The sequence below is a fragment of the Crocodylus siamensis genome, chromosome 5, assembly GCF_052110815.1.
Source record: "Crocodylus siamensis isolate JL-2025a chromosome 5, ASM5211081v1, whole genome shotgun sequence".
Classification (NCBI taxonomy): Eukaryota; Metazoa; Chordata; order Crocodylia; family Crocodylidae; genus Crocodylus; species Crocodylus siamensis.
The window spans coordinates 25,955,910-25,978,200 of NC_143399.1; the positions used below are offsets into that span (position 1 = coordinate 25,955,910).

A 22,291-nucleotide genomic window follows, 5' to 3' on the forward strand; every position below is an offset into this window, starting at 1 on the left:
GCAGGTTTCCCTCACGTAAAGTGAACCCACTTTATAATCTAACAAATAGGGATAGGTTCCCGAGGCAGTGTGGGTGGGAGTGAGGCTAGGGCAGAGGGAGCGGTGCTGTTCTCGGGGCTGCGCTGTGTTCTGCTTGCCCCCCCATGCCTGGGCTCCACCTGCCCCCACTCACCGCAGCTCCCAGGCTGTGCTGTGGTGCAGGCAGCTGGTGTCAGGGGCTCCCAGGGCCACTGCAGCAGGGCCTGGGCAGAATGGCAGCAAGCAGATCTCCAGGCAGCGCAGGATGCGTTGCAGCACGTGGTGCAGTTTGTCTGCAGTCACCCTGGTCACTGCTGCAGCGGCCCCAGGAATGACTGGTGTCAGCTGCAACAAGAACGGTCAGTGGGCATGGGAGGGTGGGGGGCAGGGTGTACCCCAACCTCACTTCCTCGCTCTCTCACCGCCTATGTTAGGCCTGTCCGAAGCTTCAGTGGCCAAATCTCTGAATCTGAATTGAAGTGGGACAGTGATTCAAATCATCGATTTAATAGATGTCATAGACATTAGGGCTGGAAGGGACCACAGAAGATCACTGAGTCCACCCCCCTGCCCCAGCGGCAGGAAGTCAGCAGGGGTCATAGGATCCAAATTTCTCTTGAAAGTGTTCGAAGTAGGTGCTTGAACCACCTCCAGTGGAAGCTCGGACAGTAAAGAAGTTCTTCCTTATGTCCAGCCTGAAATGGTCATGGAGGAATTTGTGACCATTCGAGCTTGTCATCCCCTGGGGTGCTCTGGAGAACGGATGTTCCCCCAGATCCTGGTGAGCCCCCTTCATAAACTTACAGGTAGCCACCAGATCACCCCTGAGCCTGTGCTTTTCCAGGCTGAAGAGTCCCATGGCTCTCAGCCTCTCATCATAAGGTCTGTTTTCAAATCACTTTCCCTTGAATTGGCTGAATCCCAATTGAATACTTGCTGCTTTTTACAGGCCTAGTAAGAACTATGAACAACATTGTGTATGTTGTATGCATTCTGTAGAAATTTATCACCAACATAATGTGTGGAAGGGCAAAATTAAGATCTAATATGCTTTAGAAAGCTGTGAAAGTGGGTGGCTCTTTTACATAGTCATTCAACAGTTATCCATGTGCAAATATCTAAAAAGAATCCACAGATGCAGTGTGCTTCCAGCATTTGTACAGGCACATCAACACGTACAGTGGAGGATCAGGTTAGTTAGAGCATGGGTATCCCCTGACCTAGCTGTAATGAGTTACAGTGTTGGGGCCTCAAGATTATATTTAGCCTAATTACAAAATGTGGTCAAGATATGAGTTTTTGTCCATTCTTTAAACTTTTGTTAGACTGTTGTTTTTTGCTCTTTGTTGGATACGTGGTTTCTAGTCTGATGTCATTTACTTCTGTCAGCTATGAAAGGCATGTATGAACCTCCCTTTTTCTTTAATATGAGCATTTTTCTCTGGCCTTATGCCAAGTGAGGGAAGGTCATAAAGCATACCAACTGTGTTAAAATTCTTGCTGTGAGCTATCCAAAGGATCACGTGACATCCATTCGAGAGGTACAGGCATGTTTGATCACAGTCCCAACCTTTTTTTTTTTGTTTTTTGTTTTTGTCTACCTCTACTTCAAACAGATTATTTGCTGTGAAAAACAACTAGTTGAGAAAAGAATTCGACCAAGCGGCATAATATCTTTCAGCAAAATGGGCCTTTGCAAAGCCTTGTCAAGACTGTCAGCAAACAGTTTACTGTCTTACAGGACTACAGTGTCTCCTGTTGATATTAGACTAGTGTTTTTTTCAACTGAAAGGAATGATAGCTTTTTAAATAAATGGATTATTCTGAGGATTTCCCTTTTGTGAGATGTTTGAAAAGCCTTTGAATTTTCTTTAGCCCTTTGATTGTTTCTTTGGTTTGTCATGTGGTTACATGTTTTTTATAGCTATTCATTATTTTCTTGTTTATTTTTGATGTTCATAAAATCTATCCTACATAGATTTGAAAATGAGAGCTATTTGTTTTGCACTTTCAGCAGCCTAGGATTCTTTAATGAAGAGAATGCCAAACAGCCTCAGACTGTGCCTCTGGTGTCCAAAGCGATCAGCATATTTAACATGCTCAGCATGACACTAAGATATTACAGCCGATAACAGTTGTAATTGACTTAAAGAATCTCTTCCCGTCTCCTGTTCTTCATGTACTAGGGATTTATCATTAAGGTACCAGCAAGATTCAGTGACACTGAGGCCAAAAATGTTAAAAAGACTTAAGCTTAACTATTTCAGTTTGAAGTGTAGTGACTTAGTGATGTAGTGTCAACTGAAATGAAATGGAGGAATAATATAATGAGTATGGGGCAGCCCCCATGATTCAGAGCATCTGAGAGAGGCAAAAAAGAGAAATACAAACTTGGCAAAAGGAGAATGCCTGGAGCTAAAAAGCTTTTCTGATTAACACTAGCAAAGGTTTACTTTGCTGGCTTATTGAATGAAAACTTCCTAGAGTGCCCAGGCTTTATCCTGTCTTAACAAGAAGGGGCAATGCTAGCCCGTCAGGAAAGGAACTCAGTATAGACTATATATAAAAATCTGATAACACAATAATGAAGCCAAACCAAATAGGAACTCTGATCAAAAATGAAAACCTTTTATATTTTTAAAATTAAATCCCACTATAACTAAATAATGGCAGACTATGGAGTTGCCTATTGTTGGGCTAAATTGTAACGTTAAACTATTAAGTATTGTATTAAGCGTTGCTACTTGCAAGGGGGGTAGATCTTGCTTTTGGGGTTGTGCTGTAGCAATTACCAGAGGGTTGATTTTTGTGATCTCTGTTTCAGGTTAGATTTAGGATACATGTATATTTACCCCACACTGTTTCAGGCTTTGCAGAAGCATTGGTGTATCACTTCAGAGTGACAGAAATTAAGCTGAGTGCATAGAAATTACTTTTTAGTTGCAAGACTGGGTGACCTTGGTCAGGTCTTGTTCTTACTGTGCTGTTCCCTTCCCTAGAACTGCATTCCTTCTGTGTTGCTCAGAGATGTTTGGTTTTTAGAAATCAGTGTTCAAAGTGTTAATCAATGGGGATTGCTTAGTATAGAGCTCCAGTTAAGACTTCGGGGGGGGAGGGTGAGGGTGTATCTGTAAGGCTGCAATGTTTTTAATGGAATATTAGTATTTGTTAACTAATTTTAGCTGGAGAAGATTTAGCCTTCCTTTTTTGTGTCCTTCTGTTAACAAGATTTTTAATTGGAAACCGATTATAGGTTGACCACTTACCATAGTATTTAAAGCAATTCCATTTACAGGAGAGCTGCATATTGTCTGTCTCCTAGTTTAACAAAGCCTTGCAAATAAAAAGATTTGATACAGCTTTTCTGTCATTAATGTAAAACATTCTCTTTCCATTTAAATCACCTCCTTCTGGTTTAGGGGGTATAGGTTGTAGCTGTGTTGTTCTAAGGACACAGGCAGACAAGGTTCTTTGGGTGAAGCTGATATCTTTTATTAGACCAACTTAAATAGCTGGGAAAAAAGTATTTAAGCAGGCTTTTGGGTTTAAAAGGCTTCATCAGCCTGAGGAAGTTTATCCAGTTGGTGTCTTATGGTTTAGGCATTTTCTGAATATTCAAGTGTACAGTATTTAGTAAATGTAAATAAGTTACATATTGAAAATGATACCTACCTCTTACATTGTTAAGCAAAGTGTAAAACAGAGGCTGTTAGACCGTAAACCAATATCAAGTCGTGTTTCAATATTTCACTAGTGAAGCTTAGAGGAAGGTTTCAGTAGGAGCAGTGCTTTAATTGGATTTTTACATGACATAATTATACGATATTTAATCGTCATTTTTCTAAAACTGTTAACCTTTTGACTAGAAAGCTTATGGACACAAGGTTTTGGTGGAGACTAGGTAGTGTATTACATTCTGTAAATATGTCTCCGCTCATCTTTGCTTCCCCACACTTCTTAGGTATCTTATTATTTTTAGTTCATAGATTGAGTTACAAAAGGTGATGACAGTTGTATGCAGGCCAGTGTAGTGCATGTAACCCTAGTGCCTCTAGGATTCTGCTCCTAATCTTTGACTGTGCAGTGTATGACCTTGCTTAATTCATTTTGCCTTTTTTGCATTTTACCTTATCCATCTGTAAAGCTGGTCTAATTCTTATTTGCCTTTATTAGGGATACTGTAACTTAATTGCAGTATGCAAAAAGATGGCTGATATAACTGCAGAGTACTAGCTTGCATCAGTATTAGGAGTCTTGAAAGCTGTTCATCAAAAAAATCCCCCAAAACAAACACCTTATTTGTATACAGCTCCTGTGCTCCCCAGTGTTTTAAGTGGTTGTAAAGCCTGATGGAACAGGAAAAGGGAGGAGAGATAATTGTTTGGTATTTAGGACCTCTAAAAAAAACACCATTAGCATTTGGCTCCAAGAAAATTTGTGGGTAGAGGCTCTAAAGCATAATGCCTCTCAGAAAAATGTTCACCTCCTGGCCTAGTGAGTTCAGGATCCATATTTTGAAGTGTTTCTTGTCTCTGGGAAGCTACTGATCATCATTGGTGGGGAGAGCTGGCAACAGTAGTATATGTTTTGCAGGAGCAATGAAGCTAGGGTAGGATGTTGCAGCAGTACAGAGGAGCTATAGAGAGATTTTTGGATATGCAGGGCTAGGACCAGAGCTCTCACAGAGATCTAAGAAATTACGAGTACCTTTGCTCTGCACGTTTGAATGCTCAAGTCCTTTTTACTGCTCCTGTTCTACCCTCCTTCAACAAAAAATATGCAAAGGCAGCTTCACAAGGTGAACCTCTCAGTTTCCAGCTCGGGCTTCTCTGTGAGAGACTACAATATAGCTCAGAGGTAGGGATTTAAGTTACAGCTGAAGTTTTCCGGGCAGCTTTTGTTGCATTCTGAAATTCAAGCAGCCTTTTGCTCTAGGGAGTCTCTCTCCCCCACTCTCAGGCCTAAGCCGTCTGTGATCCAGAGAAAAGGTTTATTAAAGTCTGAGGGGAAACAAGTTATTTGCACAGGATAACCATTTGCTATGATCTACTTTTCTGTTTGCAAAGAGGTAACTTAATATGGCTTTTCCTGTCTTGTTTGTTTGTGTTTGGATTTTGTTGTTGTTGTGAGATTCTGATGACTGTCTCCCTATCTCTGGCAATTACATGGTCAGAAAGATGAGGCTGACAGCAACATTTATACCTACAAGTGTCCTTTGGCTCCAGCTTGTGTCTGGGGCAACATTTTTTTTCAGGATTAGTTTTGCTGTGCTGCTGAACAGTCGATTCAGAATTGGAATGTTTTTATATTTGAGCTAAATGCCTTTTATCAAGTATTTGGGCTTTCATTAAAACTTGCTCATTGAAAAGTTGCTGTTAATTTTTTATTTAAAACAAAACAGCAATCTCCTGTACTAGTTTTCAAACTGCATTTGAATTATTTTCTGGCCTTTTGGAAACACATTTTCTTGATAGTTTGATAGTTACCTGATTAGTTCTCTTTGACGTTCTTGGCAGCAGATTGAGTCAAATTTTATTTCACCCTACACTAGAACACTATAAATATTTCTTTCTTTTTTTTTTTTCTTTGCATCCTCAGCTGGAGAATTGTTTTCTAAGGTATCCTAGAAACATCTTCAAACCATTTCCAGAAACTATTATTGGACATTAGGATATATTAAATAAGCCTAATAACTCTCTCTATTTCACTCTTGTTATTTTTATCTTTGCCATTGCTTCCCCTATCTTGGCAGCTGTTTCCTAGAAAGTGATAATCAATCCTAACAGTGCTCTGAGTCTTTCCTTGTTCCTCACCAATAAGAACGTGCTGAGGTGAAGGGTGACAAAGTACAGAGTAAGGGAGACAGAAACTTCTGAAAATTTGTGCATTTAACTAAGCCCATATTATGTTATAGAAATAAAAAAAGCCATTAAAACTAAATCTCAGGAAGTCAGAATCCTCTGGACATCCTGGGAGCAATCAAAAGGGTGACTTAATTTCACTTGTAGCCATTATTGTGCCTCATCCAGTCTCTCAAATTATTCTAATTGCTTGTACAAATCATATTGAGCAGTCTATAGTGTGTGAAATAGTTCAGTGATTTGCCTTTTGGGTCCAACATGTAAAAAATAAATCTAAATTCTCTTTGGGCTTTCTGTGGGACAGTCCCCAATTTTTTAGATGACTTTGTAGCAGTGCTTGTGTCTGTACTCAGCAGGAACTCCTTAGAACATACTGCAGCTGAAAATAAGATTGCTGTGTGGATTTTAGATTTTTCAATATGTAGAAACCTCCCAGCTCAGGGTGAAAGACTGGGAGACAAAATATGACTCCTTTCTGTCTGCTTAAAGATACTCCTGCAGCAGCTGCGTATCACCACTAGATTAACTGATGATGGAACTTTCATCTTTAGATATTGTGCCAGGGAGGAGCTACCCTGCGTTTGTCCTGCACTTTTCCACTGCAGAGGTACGCATAGCTGTTCTTTGTTGAAACATATTTGATGGTCTTACTGCTGTGCGTCAGGACATTGTCAGCTTTATTTGCAAATTGCAGCGAAAGAGCCTTCTTTGCTATAAGCTCAGAATTCTAGTTTTTCTTCATTTGCTTGTATGTGAGACTGTACAAATCTTGCATCCTCCAAGAGGTATGTGGGAAATATTCCAGCTGTGAAGTGGCATTGCCATTAATGCCACCTCCACGATAAAGCAGTATACTTGGTTAGTAATATAATTTGTGTCATGCTGTAGTTTCATTATCTTCCTGTACTCGGAACCAATGCAAGTGTACAGGTCTTGTGGACTAGCGGTGGCAGTATTTTGCCGAGGGAAGCACAGCTGTCTGCAAAACTATGTTTCTGAAATGGAGAAAAATTATACTAGTTCCACTGTTTGACAAAGCAGAATATTTATTAGTGCTGCTTTTGAGCAGCAACATGCAATGCATTTAATACAGACTGTCTACAGAAATTGGAAGAAAACATTAATTTGATTAGCATTCTCAACCTGTAAAGATTAGGGTGTTTTTTTTTAAATAGAGTCTAAAATTTGCAGAAATTATTGGCACAAGGCTTTTATACTTACTAGGGATAATTTTCCACTGCTCTTTAAAAATCAAATAAATAGATTATTTCAAGCCCTAAATATACCCAATTTCATTGCCTCCTGTAATAGCTTTGAGCTGAAACTGGCTCACTGCATTTCCACTGAGTAGTATCACAGTCATTAATAAGTATTTATATAGTGACTTTGAATCAAAGTCATTGTATCAAGGATCTAATTCTTTGTCTTTAACAAACTTCTGAAAATCCATTCATTCGCTACCCTTGGACAAATTGTGACTGGTTTCAAACGGACCATGACACACTCTGGGTGCGCTAGTTGTCACCCTCTGATTGGCTTCAGTGATTTTGCTGCTTTCGGCTTCAGCTTCCTGTGTACCTAGAAGAGAAGAGAAAGGACATGTGGTGTGTGGAGTTTTAGAAAATCAGCTCCCCAAGTTTGAAAATATGATCCTGTCTGACTGAGGAAACTCCACTGTTTGATCTATAAGTGAAATTTTTCAGGTGTACATTAGTACTCATATGTTCTGAGGTGTAGTTCTTCAGCCCATTCATACTAGAATCTCAGCTTCAGGGTCACACCAATATTTTTCTTCTTTAACTTTCTAACAATGTTGATTGGAGCATTTTATAGCTTATACAGCTAGCTATGAAAAAAAGATGTACCTTGTATTCAGGTGGCTGGTCAAAGAAGGAAGGTTCTGTCTCACCCTAAGCCTAATTCAGTAACACCAGTTTTGAGTTGGACAAGTGTAATAGTCATTATGTATCACTGCAGATACATGCTAATAATGTGTATGCAAGTTTTTCACCTTGATCTTGTAATCAAGAGAGCTGGCGGTTCCCCAACAAATGGTTATTTTAACGGCAATTTTGCTGCTTTTGCTTTTTGTCCAAGGAGGCAGAATTATGTATAAAATAAAAGGTGGCACTACTGTGGGCAATGGAGTAAAAGGGAGCCATAGCAAGAGAAGTCCTGCAGAATTTTTCTTGCAAAATGTTATTGTTGAGCTGTATCTTTCTCTGCACATGTATCTGTTTTTTTTTGTGGCTGTGTTGTGCAAGGTATAGTGTCATTTAACTCTAATCTGTAAGTTCATTTCCTTATCTTCATGGTGTCTGTGCTCAAGCAGACTAATTACATTCACACTTTAAAATTCACTGCATTTTGTTTTTTTGGATTCTGTATGATCACTGACTTTGAGGTCTCAGATCCAACACACCTACCAGCTTTGTTTTTGTTAAGATTTTTTTTTATTGACATCAACTAAAATTTCATATTCTGTGTGCATATTTTGTTTGTTTATATATTGTGTTTTTTAAATTTGCAAGTAAGTAGTTATTGATGGACTTTTTTTTCCCCTTCCCCTTCCCTGACTTTTCTTTTGCAGGTATGAAGATCAGTGATGCAAACCACTGGCTTCGATGATGCTGGGCATTTATAACTGGATTCATTAAGGAATACAAAGAAAATACTTAAAGGGATCAATAATGGTGTCTTCTGGTTGCAGAATGCAAAGTTTTTGGTTTCTTCTCATAATTAGCTTCCTACAGTGTACAGAAGGTAAGAGATATATATATTTATATTTCATGCACATTTCAGATGAAACGCCTACTCTGTTATTTTAATATGCATGTTGCTTTTAGATTGCTCATTAGTTTTAGGATACCTCCCTAACAGGAATCAATTAAGTGCTACCTGTCTCATTCTAAGTTAGCTATGAGAGTCCAAATGATTTGTATAAAAACAAAATAGACATTAAAATATGTAATATATCATATGATGTAAAGATACCAAAATGCGGTGTTTAGACAATGGGACAATACTTTATTTGATGGGTAAGTCTTCTCTCTAATACTGTCCTTGAGCACAAATAAATTACAAATTACATAAATGATACCAGGTGATTCAAATATGTTCTAACAAAACTAAAAGCTGCAGTTGAAACATCTATTTTACTTTTGTCTGCTGGTTTGATGGAAATAAAATTGCAAATATTTCATTAAAATCAGTGGTGTATGTTTCAGACTTGTGCGAATGAAACTGAAAGGAACCCCATCCCCTTAAATCTTCTGCTTGTTTCCCTTTTCCATATGAAGCCTTATATAGCTTGAGTATAAACTGTTTTTAAAACTTTTATGTCGTGTATTATCTGTTGTATAAGCAGTTTCATCCCCTCTGGTGTTCTGGGTGTTCTTTTACTCAATAACAGGGGAAGGGAACACTTCAAAAGAATAGGAAAGCACGTGCGCACCCCCCCTCCATTCATTTTGAATGTTTGTGTGTGTGTGTGTGTGTGTGTGTGTGTGTAGTACTAATAGTCACAGGGGAGTTTGGGCTAAGAATAGTGTCCAAAATACTTTAAAATTCTTTTAGGTTATTTGTAGTGCACATTCTCCCTTTAATATCATTCATCCACTGAATCAGATAACTGTCACTGAAAGATTTTGAAGAGTGTTTTAGTGTAATTTGCAGTGCTTCTGTAGTTTGTGAGCTTATCACATATGCAGTGTATGTATGGATCTCTTAATGTAAAAATACTCTGAATTTATAGGCCAAATGTCTACACACAATTCAGGAAAATCGAATATGGTTAAAAAAAATTCTCTCAAAACTAATGGAAGCTTAAACTATTTTATAAAAGTCCCTTAATTAAATATCTGTTTCTTTAAACATTTATTTTCCTCTAATGCTTGAACCTGGGGCTTGATTGACAAGCACATTTTTCTCAAATATATCAGTAATATCCATGTAGATATCACAGCATACAAGAATTCTTGAAAGAGTATTCAAACATCTAGTTTTACCTGAATTGGCTTTAAACATCCCCCTGTTGAGCGGAAATATCTTGTTGAAAACAAACTCCCTGAAGAGTACCCCTTAATCTTCTAGGGTTTTATTAGGTGTTAACTATTCGTATATATTTCCATGATGTATTTATTCTTGAGTGGAATCTTATTTTCATCGAAAAGCCAAACCTCTGTAGGGAAGAGAGAAAATATTGTTCACCCGCTTAGCAAACTAAGGAGAATAAAAAAGTTAACTTGCAGCTTTTTGGATGCTGATATATTTTTTTTTAGATATATAGCTAAACAGTTTGGATAATTATTGTTTAGTGCAAAAATTATTTTTTCTTGCCAGAATGAAGGACCTAGTTTAGAAAAACAGTTAAAATATAGAAGTAGTAAATAGGGCTTTCATTTTTTTCCATTTTATGTCTTTTCCACTTAAAGGTACCTTATCGCAGTTCTAAAATGTTGTTGCTTTTAAAATATTAAAATTTGTCTTTATTGGAGTTTAGCAATATATGGGAGGTAAAAATACAGAAAGAGAGGAAGAGATGTATATGTAACAGTAATTTTTTTTTGCTTATTAATTTATAGAGATAATGACCAGTTTGTTGCAACAGGTATCAAATCTGCTTGGTTTGGGCAGGAAAAATTCAAATGAAAGCTTCCTTAGACTGAATTTTCACTATTCACAGAAAGCTAATTTTTGTTTTCATTTGTAACATTTTAAATTAATTTTGTTCTGCCTGCATTTTTCTTTCTTCTAGTAGCCAGTAGCAATCTTTTGATGCTGCTGTTCTGAATTCAGTTTCTTCAAAGTCCTATACCAGATTCACTTCAGCTGAAAGAAACAGAAGAAGAAATTGGGAGCGGCAGCTAACAGAATCATACCAAAATAATTGTAAATTCTTAAAATAAATGAAATATCACGGCTCTGTATTCTGGAAGTGAATATTAATAAGTTGGCTTCAAGCCACAGAAGCAAAATGAATACGGCATTATTAGACTTACACAAGATTGCATTGCCTTCTGCTTCAGTAATAAGGGATGCCAAGTGCAGCATGCTTTAGTATCACTTCATGCCTGGAAGTATAACCATGTACAAAGGCTAGAATAACAGGATCTAAGTTTTGCAAGAAATAGAAATATCTCTAATTCTCTTACTTGGAACCTAGCGACCATAAGTTTGTTATAGAAATGTTTTGTCTATGAGGAATTCATACAGTTTGTGGGGGCAAAAGACAGCTATCAGAATTCCTTATTGTAGTTGAACATTTTTGTCCATTTAAGATGTGTTCTGGAGGGAAAACCAGTGGATCATTAGTCCCCATAATATTTTTTTCCCCCTATCAAGGTAGAGACCTCATTGTTGTCCCGGTGCCTTAATCCCTCAGGAGTTTAGTAATCAAAAAACGTTTTCATAAGAGGCTTCAGCTTTATCTGAAGTATCACTGACTAAGGCAGGAATCGCATCTAAAATTAAGAGAAGTTTGGGGGGGGGGTTTTATGCATTAGACTAAGGGATTTTGCTTTTTAAGCAGCTCCCCCCCTCTTTACCTCCCCCTCCTCAAAGGTAAAGAGAATATGGAAAGGTCATGTACTAGTAGCTGGAAGGAAAACTACAGACAGTGAGTATATGTTGCTGGAACGCTGACCAATATTAGTTTGGTTTTGCTTTAGGGAACCCTTTAAGGGTATCATAGGCTGCTAGAAACTGTAAATGGATAAGTTTGAGACACCATCAAGGGGACAAACAAAGAAATGGGAATGAGAAGGAAGTTAAGTGTATATATTTAAGTATTTATAATGACCTTTAAGGCTAATTTTTTAATTCCTTGTGTAGTACACTACAAGTACCTTCTGTAAGCCAGAAACATTGCAAAGAAATCTCTTTAAGTTCAAAGAAGGAAAAAAAAAGCCCTTGAGAACAGTTGAACAATTGAGAAAAGCACACTATATGTTGTTTCCTAAAAATATTTTTAATTGGGAAAATTGAAAGTGAATCTAGAATTCTTGCTTTTATGTATGTATATCAGGGCAAAATGGTGTGGGCAGACCATGTATGGCATGCTGCAGACTGGGCAGGGGGCAGGAAGAACAGGAACAGACCAGGCAAGAAGCAGAAAGCAGAGCAGCAGATCAGGCAGGGAGCACAGGATGGGAATCAGAAAGCACAACAGCAGATTGGGCAGAGTAGGGAATACCACTTATGGTGGGAGCTGGGCTGAATTTGTGGCATAAAAATTACAAAGAATATCTAGTGTATTGCTCAGTATCTTCAGAGCCCTTTGAAGACAATGGAAGTTAGGGGCTTGGAGTACATCTCATGTGGTGCTCAACAGATTTTCAAAACCAGGACCCCAAAGAGTAATTCTACAAGTGGTTATGTACATGAGTAAAAATCACACATCTATGTGTAGAAGAAGGCTTAATTGGATTTGGCCAGTAATGTTAAAAAAAAGTCCAGGTACCTCACTTCAATTGAGTACTTCACTAGCAAGGAAATAATTTTTCTGCTAAGTAGCTGATTTAAATCTTGATTTGTTCATTTCTATAAAGGTACCTGTGGAATCGTCTGTTGGCAAATAAGAGAGTAAATTGAATTTTTCCAGGCTGAAGAATTAAATAATAGTGAAATGTGTGTGAAATGCTACACTCATTAGGCAACTTCTTGGTTTAGCTGAGAACTCAAAACTCTCTCTATATAGAACAAGTACAGTTTTAGGCTACCATTGATAGCAAGTCATCTCAGTTAAATATCCTTTTTTTTCAGCCACCTGGACAGGTGATTTCTGGGAACTTTGCCTTTTCACAGTCCTACCAAGTAATTTCAGACATCTGAATGCTAGCACTGATTGACACTAGTGACTAGTTTTAAAGTAGCAGCTCTTCAGCAAAATGGGGATAGATTTCGGGATAGATTAGTTACCATAGCACATCTTATAGTTTCATTAACAAATTTTTTGCTAAATGATTAATGCAGATTATTTAGAGGAGACTAGGGTGACTGATAAAAACAAACGTTGATGGAAGTCCTGCTTAATCTTTTCTTTGTGTCTGAATAGTGAGGTGCTGTTTATTTAGGAACATCTTTATTTTTTTCCTTAGAGAAATGTAGAACCAACAGAGCTTTAAAAAAATGATATAAATAGTAAAAGCAAATTTCTATTTAAAGAAAAAAATATCACTTAAACTTTTCAAGTGTAGTTCTAGATTAAAAAGCCTGCCAGACTGTCTCTTAACAACCCTCCCCCCCACACACACCCCTCCCAAAAAACCCAGGAGATTCTTTAACAGACGTGCAGTAAATGTCTTTCCTTGCATTCCCTGTATGTGAGTCCTGCAGATCACATGTTATAAAATTAGATTTTAGAAGAAGAACAGTATTTAAAAAATGTAGGAGAAGCAGATAGAAGAGAGATCAGTCTCATAGCCCTAGCTGACTTGGTTCTACTTTAAATACTACACCAAAATTTGCTTAGAGGACTGACTAGGAAATATTAATGTTCAGATACTAAATTTTATGTATGTGTTATAAGACATGATTTGGACAGGAAAAATTTCTTCTTGTTATTTACTAATATTTTATATTTTACTTATTAAAGGGGAAATTTCTTAAGTTTTAGAGTCTCTTTGTATTCACAAGAAGAACAGAACTCTGAAAATTGTCAAAAAATGTAGAAACAGTTTATTCCAGCTAAGGGCAGATGTTAGATTTCTAGAGCCCTCTAAACTATTGCTTCAATTTACTACTTTACACTGTGATAACCTTGTTCAGTCACAAAGGGAATAGCTATATAACCAACCACTAGGATGAGGAGTGAATTGACTTATTACCTAGGACTAACCCAGGCTGACACTACTGGCCTGGAATCCTTTTTTGGTGCAAATTTGGCTGTATTTTAGATTAGGTGAAGACTATAGGGTACCCTTTCATAGTGGGGATTTTGCTACACATTAACTATTTAAGAATAACTGGCTTCTCAGTGCTGAACTATGGTGCATAGTGTGTGTTCATGTATCACTTGTTTTTTCTTTCTAGGATATGTGTTATACTAGATGCAAACATACACAATTATTTGTTTTCATAGAGACATCTATATAAAATTATGTCTCTATGAAAACAAATAACTGTGTGTGTTTGTGTTTTTAATTATTTTATTTCTATACTATATTGAAAGAATGCAATTGTATGTAAGAAACATGGTACTTTATCAGTTAAAGCTTTATATGAAACTTATATAACCCAGTACAAAAAGAAACGTGTATGATCCTCGGAATTTGGAGTGAGAATTGTAATGCTTCTGAAATAGTGGATAACTGGTGACTTAGCATTAACATTTCTCTTTGCTTTTGTGTAACTTGTGATCAGAATATAAATAACACTCTTGCATATTACATTAAAACTAAATTTAATATACCTAAGGCCTGATTCTGCAGGCATACTTTTAGTTTTACAGTTGCAAGTAGTTTATAATTGGGGCTCGTGGACTTCTGATGAGTAAAACGTTCTCTTATAAATATCTTTATCTATATCTATAGTAATATGTATTACATAATTTACCTGCAAAATATATATCTTACTGAACTTAGTATGCGTTAATATGCTTAAAATAACTCTCTTGTATTACTGTTAGTATGTTTCACGGGAAACAATTTTCTTGTCCACTTGAAATATAGTTCCCAATCACTTTCCACAAAGATCATGAAAATTAACCCATTCACAGTAAAAAACTGGTTTTGGCTTCATGTCAGTGCATGTTTTTTTTTAAGTCTACCGGATAGTGACCTTTCTATCAGGTGGCATGAAGCTGATATGACAAGCTCCCACCCAACAGAGGCACTTCAAAGTTGCCTTTAGCAGTTTTATTAACACAGTATTTTCTTGCTAGTATGTAATAAGTTGGAAAACATCTTTGGTTATTTCCTTATGATGATTATTTATTTGCATTATTATGCCTAGTAGTTTTGTTCATGGACAAGGGCTGCATTGTGCTATGGATAGCATGAGCATGAAACTAAAACATGGATAAGACTGACAGAGAACAAGGAACAATGAGACTATATATAAAATAGAGATGTAGAAAGTCAAATATTGTTAATAATGAATGTATACCTCTTTAAATTCCTGACAGTCCTTGCAGTACATTTATTTTTTATAAAACCGTCTTGCTGAATTCTGTTTTAACATACCTAAAGTTAATAAAATTTCACAATAAAATTCAAGCTGAAGCTATTTTCTCACCCTTACTCACCTTCTTAGGTAGCATATGTTTATCTACTGATAAATCTTAACAAGCTTGTCTTGTGTAGGGATGTCTGCATTTACTTTTTGGTATGTTGTGATACCTGTAAACATTGGATAGTCTCCAAATTGTTCAGCCTTCTTTGAAGCAAGGCAAAATTTCCACACATTTAACACAAGGTAAAAGTTGTCCCTACAGTTCTATAAGCAAATCTTGTTTAAATCTACAAACGTATTAAGACAGATTTAAACAGAACAATTCTTGCTGATATGTAGGCACTGCACAGAGCCCCATGTTTCAAGACATCTCAAATTTTCTGCCTACCCAAAGGAAACGTGAACTACTCCACTAACTTTCAAAAACCAATTGTGCTAAAGCTTTTTGTGTTTCTATTATCTCTATCTCCTGGCTTTCTTTTGAAGTGTAAAGAAATAGACTTGTATAAATGTTAGTTCAGTTGGTGGATCCCTCTTTCAATAAATGGAGACAGTTCATCCATGTCCAAGTGACATTAAGACAATCTATTTAAGTGTGCAGGGTGAGAGAGAGGGGGAAGGAGGGGGAGAAGTGTCTCTGTTCATTTCCAATGAGATTGTGCCAGTTCAGATGGTTTGGAATTTTTCGCCATTCTTTTCTTTTCTTAAATGATGCTAGTTAGGCATTTAAGTGACGCTTTCTTGCTTGCTTTAGTAATGAACAAGAAAGACCTCCCCCTCCCTAGAAATGTTTGCATGGGAGAGTGGTTGAAAGCAAACTACATTTTTGTTTTTGTTGCCTAAGCAACTCATACACAGGAGAAAGGGTTATGTTATCAAGAAAGTTTTTCTGTAAGATCCTGAAGGCAAACTTTTTTTTTATGCTTCCCTGTAAATTGTTTGGATACTCCTTCAGAAGTTAGACAGATGTCAGTGAGGTTCTGTACTAGCACAGGTTGTTATAAGTAATCTAAGGCACTATTTTGAGAAACTTTTCCTATTAAACTTGAATTCAGTTAATTCTTTTAAAATTAAAGAGATTAATGGAAAGCTATCACTCAGAGCAGATTTTTGCATATGTTTGATTTTTTTTGTGGATTTTTTTGGTGGTGTTCTGTTTTGTTTTGTTCCGTTTCCTATTACTTTTCTATTGTAAGCATCTTCCTAGCTAGCTTCAGTCTAACTAGTCTTTTGCCCACTGATCCTGTTTGACTGCTCTGCATACAACTTGACCATCCTTTCCTCATGTTTTATATTATCATTTCCCATATTCACTCCATTGAGCGATCCCCGTTTTTGTCTCAAATAAAGGCTAATAGATTATCTTTACTATTTTGTTGACTTTTTCTTTTCTTTTGTGAAAAGTTGTTGTTTTTAAAATAAAGATACTTTTTAACCTGTACTATATTATTAAAATTCAACATAGTAATTCTGTGTGGGAAAATGAGGTTTTGTGGCCATTTAGAACTGATTATGCATTTCAGTGGTTTCCAGATAAATATGCTCTCTATAAACAAAAAAAAGAACAGTTTGGTGCTTATAGTTTTTGAGCTGTTTAATTTGTAACAGATGAAGTTTTTCTGCATGAAGACCAAAGAATGGAAAAGAAAGTATTAAAGGGGAAAATGATGTTTTGTGATTATTAACCCTTAAGATGTATGGAACCCGAAAAAATTACATATTAAAGACTGGTGGAAGGTATTTGACTTGTGTATTTTGCATATACTGTAGCTTCAAGCATTCAGATTCAAGTACTATTCAATAACTAATAACTTCAGTTTTTCTCTATATGATTATAGTTGCTTTTCTATACATTTTGTAAAAAAAATACCACCAAACCAACAACAACCCCCTCCCTCCCCAAAATGAAGAACCAGAAATGCTGCAACACTTGGGGGGGCAGGGGAAAAAAAAAAAAAGAAACAAGCAAAAACAAATGCCCGCCCCCCCCCCCCCAAAAAAAAAAAAGTAACGCAACAAAAAACAAAACCACTTAAATGTGCAGGATAAATGTTTAAAAATATACAGGTTATAAAACCCTCAAACACTTCCATACTGTAAATTTGCTGAAAAGCTTTTATAGACATAAATGGCTTTGTTTTGCAGTAGAAGCAGTATACCTATGTAAGAAGATGATTCAGAAAATATACCTAGTTGCCAAGTGTTTTTGTTGACTACCTACATTTAATTCATTAATTACTCTGGAATTATTTCTCTATTAAATTGGTGCAGTTGTAACATCTTCTGGCAACAGTTACAGTTTCAGTACAAGACCTCATCTGCAGCATGTTATTTTTCAGCTTTTGCTTTTTCTGTGTACATTTTTGAACAACACTTTTTCAATGCCATTTACTTATGACAGAAAGCTTGTTAATCCTTTGCTTTGTTTTGGAGTTTAAGCAAAGAGAGACATTCTGAATATTTACTTTCAGAGGCTTTCTTTTGTTGCATTGATGCCATTCATAACAGATTCAATTCAGCTAACTTTATTCACCATGAAGTTAGTCTAAGAGTGTTCTGTTCTCCCAGCAGCCTTTTTTTAATTGGCTGAAAGCAAAGGTACAGTGACAATAATGGGGAGAAGGCAGGACAGATTTGCACTTAATAGACTGACTCAGATGCGTAGCATAAGATTTCATAAGCACTTTCACAGATGTTGTGAAGAGATTGCAGGAAGCAGAGCTTCTACATAGGAAGCAGTGATTAGAGTACAAAAGGTAGGGAAAGGGGGAGGAGGAAGAATGGGGCACTGCTGTGAGAGGGAAGGTATGAGAAAAAAACCCAGTTAAGCCATTAAGGCACACGGGGGTTAAAAACTAAGCCAGGTAATAGGTTAAGAATCTGGTTTTGGTTTAGACCATACTTAACACAGTCCAGTCTATGGATGATTTCTTGTTGCACAGTTTCCCAACAACAACATTAAACAAATGAACAGAGATAGTATAACAAAAACTCTTTCACAGACTGGATTGTTAAGTACGGTCTTAAACTGAGACTATGGATTCTTATCCATTATTTGGATTAGTTTCTATAACCTGTGTTCCTCAGTGGGTTAACTACTTTGTTTTTTCTCTCTCCCACCCACCTTGTCTTTGTGGCAGTGCCTCCTTCTTCCTTTGCCTTTCCTACACTTTGTGTTCTAATAGCTGCTTTTTATTTGGAAGTTCAGCTGTGTAGTCCCTTCACAGCTGCTGGTGAAGTTAAGCCCACTGCTTAAGAAAGCTTATGCTATACGTCTCTGATTTAGTCCTATAAAGTTCAAATCTACCCTGCCTTCTGCCTAACTCCAGCCTAACGTTCACTACCTGTCTGATAATGGGAAAAACTGATCAAGATTTCATCAAGGTGTGGCTGACCTAGCAGGCTGTGGTGAAATTGAGACTCTTGATCTAATTTCCATTTGGAATAAAGAATTAAATGGTGAAGGAAGAACAAGGTGCATTTAAAAGCATTCAGAGATGTTAAGCAACAATAAAACTCCGTAACCATTTAAATGACAGCACCTGACTATTTGAATTAACTTTGTGTTTGGCTTAATTTGGGGTCCTAATTATTCCTAACTTACGTGAGTAGATTTCAATTATAGTATACTGCTGGGATTTGTAGCTAAGGCAACAGAAGGAATCATTTTACATAAAGTACTTTTGTTCAACTGATTAGGCAGGTTAAAATGGAATGATAGAAAATTGAAACTCTGGTCTGATAAAGCCCAATGAATTGTTTCGAGTGGCACTATAAAATGGTGCGAGTAAAAGTTTTGTCCCCCCCCCCCCCGGCTTTATCTTAAGATTTTTGCATCTCCAGAAAAGAAGAAACATATAATGTGTTTTGAACTTAAACATGTCTTTTTTTATTATTTCAAAATAAGGTTGGCTTTATAGCAAACCAGTCAATTATCATGACTGTTGACTCTGTGTCTGCAGTCAAGGAACCTGTTTACATTTCTATAATGCTTTAGGTTAGGCCTTCCTAAGTACTTTTTCCAGAAGCTGCACAATTCGTGGCAAAACAGACTAATTGTATCTGTTTTTGGACCTGTTATTTTATGGAATTTATAAATATAACATTTTTTTTTTAAAGCAAATGTTTGTATAGGCATCTAATCCATAATTGTGATAGGTTATTTTGACTGCCTTATCACTTACGTGAGATTTTTCCCTTCTTCAGAGTTGTAGCTATGGCATATATGAGGTATCTACTGCTTTAATTAGGATTTTTATTGCATGTTTTAATAGAAAGAACCTAAGATGTACTTTTGTCAAAGGAATTCTATAAATGTGTCCTATTCAAAGCTAAACCATTGTGAAAAGTTAGTTTTTGTTAATGAATGTCCTCCAGATACTTGAAAGAAATCATGCCTCCAAACAAAGTCTGCAACATGGTTGAAGTACCTGCTTTTGATGATGGTAATCTAACATCAACAGATTCAGGATGCTTGCTGTTTGCTTTTTCATTTCCAAGGCTGTTGTACTATCTGCACTCTTCTGCCTCAATAATTATGTACAGCCAGGGTATTGGAAATTACAAGGATTCTTACTCTGCTAACGCAAAAAAAAAAAAAAGTAGCGTGGAACAGGCAGCACACCATTCATGCCTGAAAACTAGAACTGATAGGTCTAATTTCAAGCCTGCCAACTTTGACTATGCCATTGAATATACTTAGTGCATATGTACACTGGCTTCATAGGACTAGGGAGCCTGCATTGTCTGAATGCTTTCTTAATTGTAAAGCATAAAAATGTCTTAATTCCATGAGATCAGAGTAAGTCTCCAATTACATAGTATGCCAACGCTTTAAAAATGATATGCTGTGTTTAAATAAGTTTTGTTTTAGTCTTCTAAAACCTAACGTAGCTATTGTAATGGTAAGGAAATTTGTAACCGAGTTTAAACATCACTGAGAAGTATAGTGATTTCAAAAGGTAGATGACAAGAGATACTCCCTATACTGTGCCCTGTCCTCATTCTTTCATGATGTCCAATCCCCATGAGAGGTAAGTATCTTTTCATGTGCTTAATAGATCACATCAGTTATTGACTCTCCTCTGATTGTAGTGTATGGTGCTTTTTAGTCAGCCAGGAAGTGATGGGAACTCAGAGATGTGCACTGCCTCCTTTCCCGGTCATTCGTTCACTCTCCAGAATCAAATGGAACAGAGCAGTGGTTTCCTCCACTGGGCTGACATGAAGAGGATGGTCATCTTTAGAGAGCGTAAAAAAGCCACTCTAAAGCAATGATAATGACAAATTAAAAAGCTTAATTTTTATGAAAGTTTGTTTATACCTGCAGATGTTGATGAAGTTGGGGAATATGTGTTTTGGGAGTTTTTGGAGCTCATAAATCCATTGTGTACAAGATTGTCCTTACCTGTAGAGAAATTGACAAGAGGTCATTGACCTGCATGGGGTACCTTCATCACAAGTCATAGCATGGGTGGGTGAGCAGTCTCTGCAAGGCTTCCTCTCCAGTATATTTGTGCATGTAGGGCAAGAGCCTAACTTCATGGCAGCACTATAACTGAAATAATTTGTGCTAGGTCAGTAGGATCAGATAATTTCCAAAGGAAGAAGACCGGAGTCACATTTGTGACTCTGGGTTATGATCCTTTCCTCCTGTGTCTGGACACATTAGGGGTGTTTTTACACATGCTCTGGGGGTGGGCACTTTAATTAGAGTAGCATCCCCGTACTTCAGAATGGTGGCAGGGGTGTTTTAATTAAAGCTTGTCGAACAAGCTTTTTTTAAAGAGCCCCTGCTGCCATTTTGAAGTACGGGGACAGTGATACATGAGACGCAGAGGCTGGTTGGTGCGCACTGATTAGCACACTCCAGCAGACGCTATTAATCAAGTCTGCTCCGACATGCTGTAATTAGTGTGTTGAAGCAGCTTTTGGCCATGTCTACAGGCACCCTAGGTTTCTTTTTCCAACCTGGTCTCATGCAAGGGTTCTGAAATTCAAACATGAGACTTAATAGGAAGACAACCAACAGTAGCCCTAATGGTGTTGTTAAGTATGACCGTTTAAGTGCCTAGTATTATTTTACTTCTAACTGCTATAATGTGTCTTTTTATCTTTTATATTCATTATCTGTGGATAGAGGGGACAGCATTTGAGACTATCACTGGTGGAAAAATATTGCTTCCCTTTCAGTTTCCTTTCCCTGACTTTGCAGAGGTACCTCCATAGGAGCTCTGCAGGGATCATGGACTCCTGGTGCTAGTGGGATAGGTAATGCCTCCCCATTACCTCTCAGATTACAAAACCTTTTGTCATAAATTTTTTCTGCTCTGAAAATATTTCCTGAGAGAATTCCTGAAGAAGCAGCCAATGTGGGATCTCTTAGTAACATAGCCAGCAGATGTCAGTGTAGAGGGTCTCCAGTTAAGTCAGGGGTGGGCAAAATGTGGCCCATGGGCTGGATGCGGCCTGCTAGGCCATTCTGTCTGGCCCGCAAGGCCCCTAAAAAATTTAAAAAATTGATATTCATCTGTTCCTGGCTGCCTGTCATGTGGCCCTCTGGCCTGCCAAAACTCAGTAGGCATTCTTCCACCTGAAATAATTGCCCACCCCTGAATTAAGTGATTCTTTCTTCTGAGGCCTGTGGCCTTATCTTTCCTCTGACCCTTGTGTCCCATTTCTTAAGGGACAAAGGAACTTTACTTACCTTATTTGTTACAAAATCATGATGAAAAAACAGCATTTTCAGTTTTCTCTTAAAAAAACAAACAAACACTTCAGAATTCTGAGAGTGTTGTTAGATTTGAATGTACCTCAGATTTAAAACAGTACAATTCCAAAGAGTGGAAATGGGAATCATGCTTTAAAGATTGTTTGAAACAATAAGATAGTACTTTTAAACAGAACCTTAATCCATTTGAGTTTACAGACGGCCATTTCAAGACACCACAATATAATCCATTTTTAGGATATCTAGTTGTAGCAGTTGTCTCTCGTTTATAATTTTGTCTTGAACAGTGGTCAGTATCAGGTGCTTTGTAAGAAAATACAAAACCCATCAAAGTAAACATAAGGTTGACCTACGGTTCCTGATTTTATCAGTTATTGATTTATGTGATGAAATGTGAGTATTTATGATTTCCTTAAAATATCTACTATACAGTTGGTAATAAATATTCTCATTATTGGAGAGCAATTTTTTGTATCCTACTAAGCTCTTACCAATACTGTGGCAGAGAGTT

The 22,291-nt window shown here is 37.1% G+C and overlaps 1 protein-coding gene across 10 annotated transcripts in view; it reads left to right on the top strand.

The window, feature by feature from the left end:
* Positions 1–22,291, top strand: part of ADGRL2 (adhesion G protein-coupled receptor L2) — a 493,138-nt gene that overhangs the window by 315,466 nt on the left and 155,381 nt on the right. For all 10 annotated transcript variants that reach the window (XM_090049620.1, XM_090049624.1, XM_090049625.1 and 7 more), the window contains one exon: positions 8,470–8,642. In XM_090049620.1, the coding sequence (XP_089905746.1) occupies positions 8,570–8,642 (73 nt within the window). In that variant the 5' untranslated portion in view covers positions 8,470–8,569. The remainder of the gene's footprint in view (positions 1–8,469; positions 8,643–22,291) is intronic.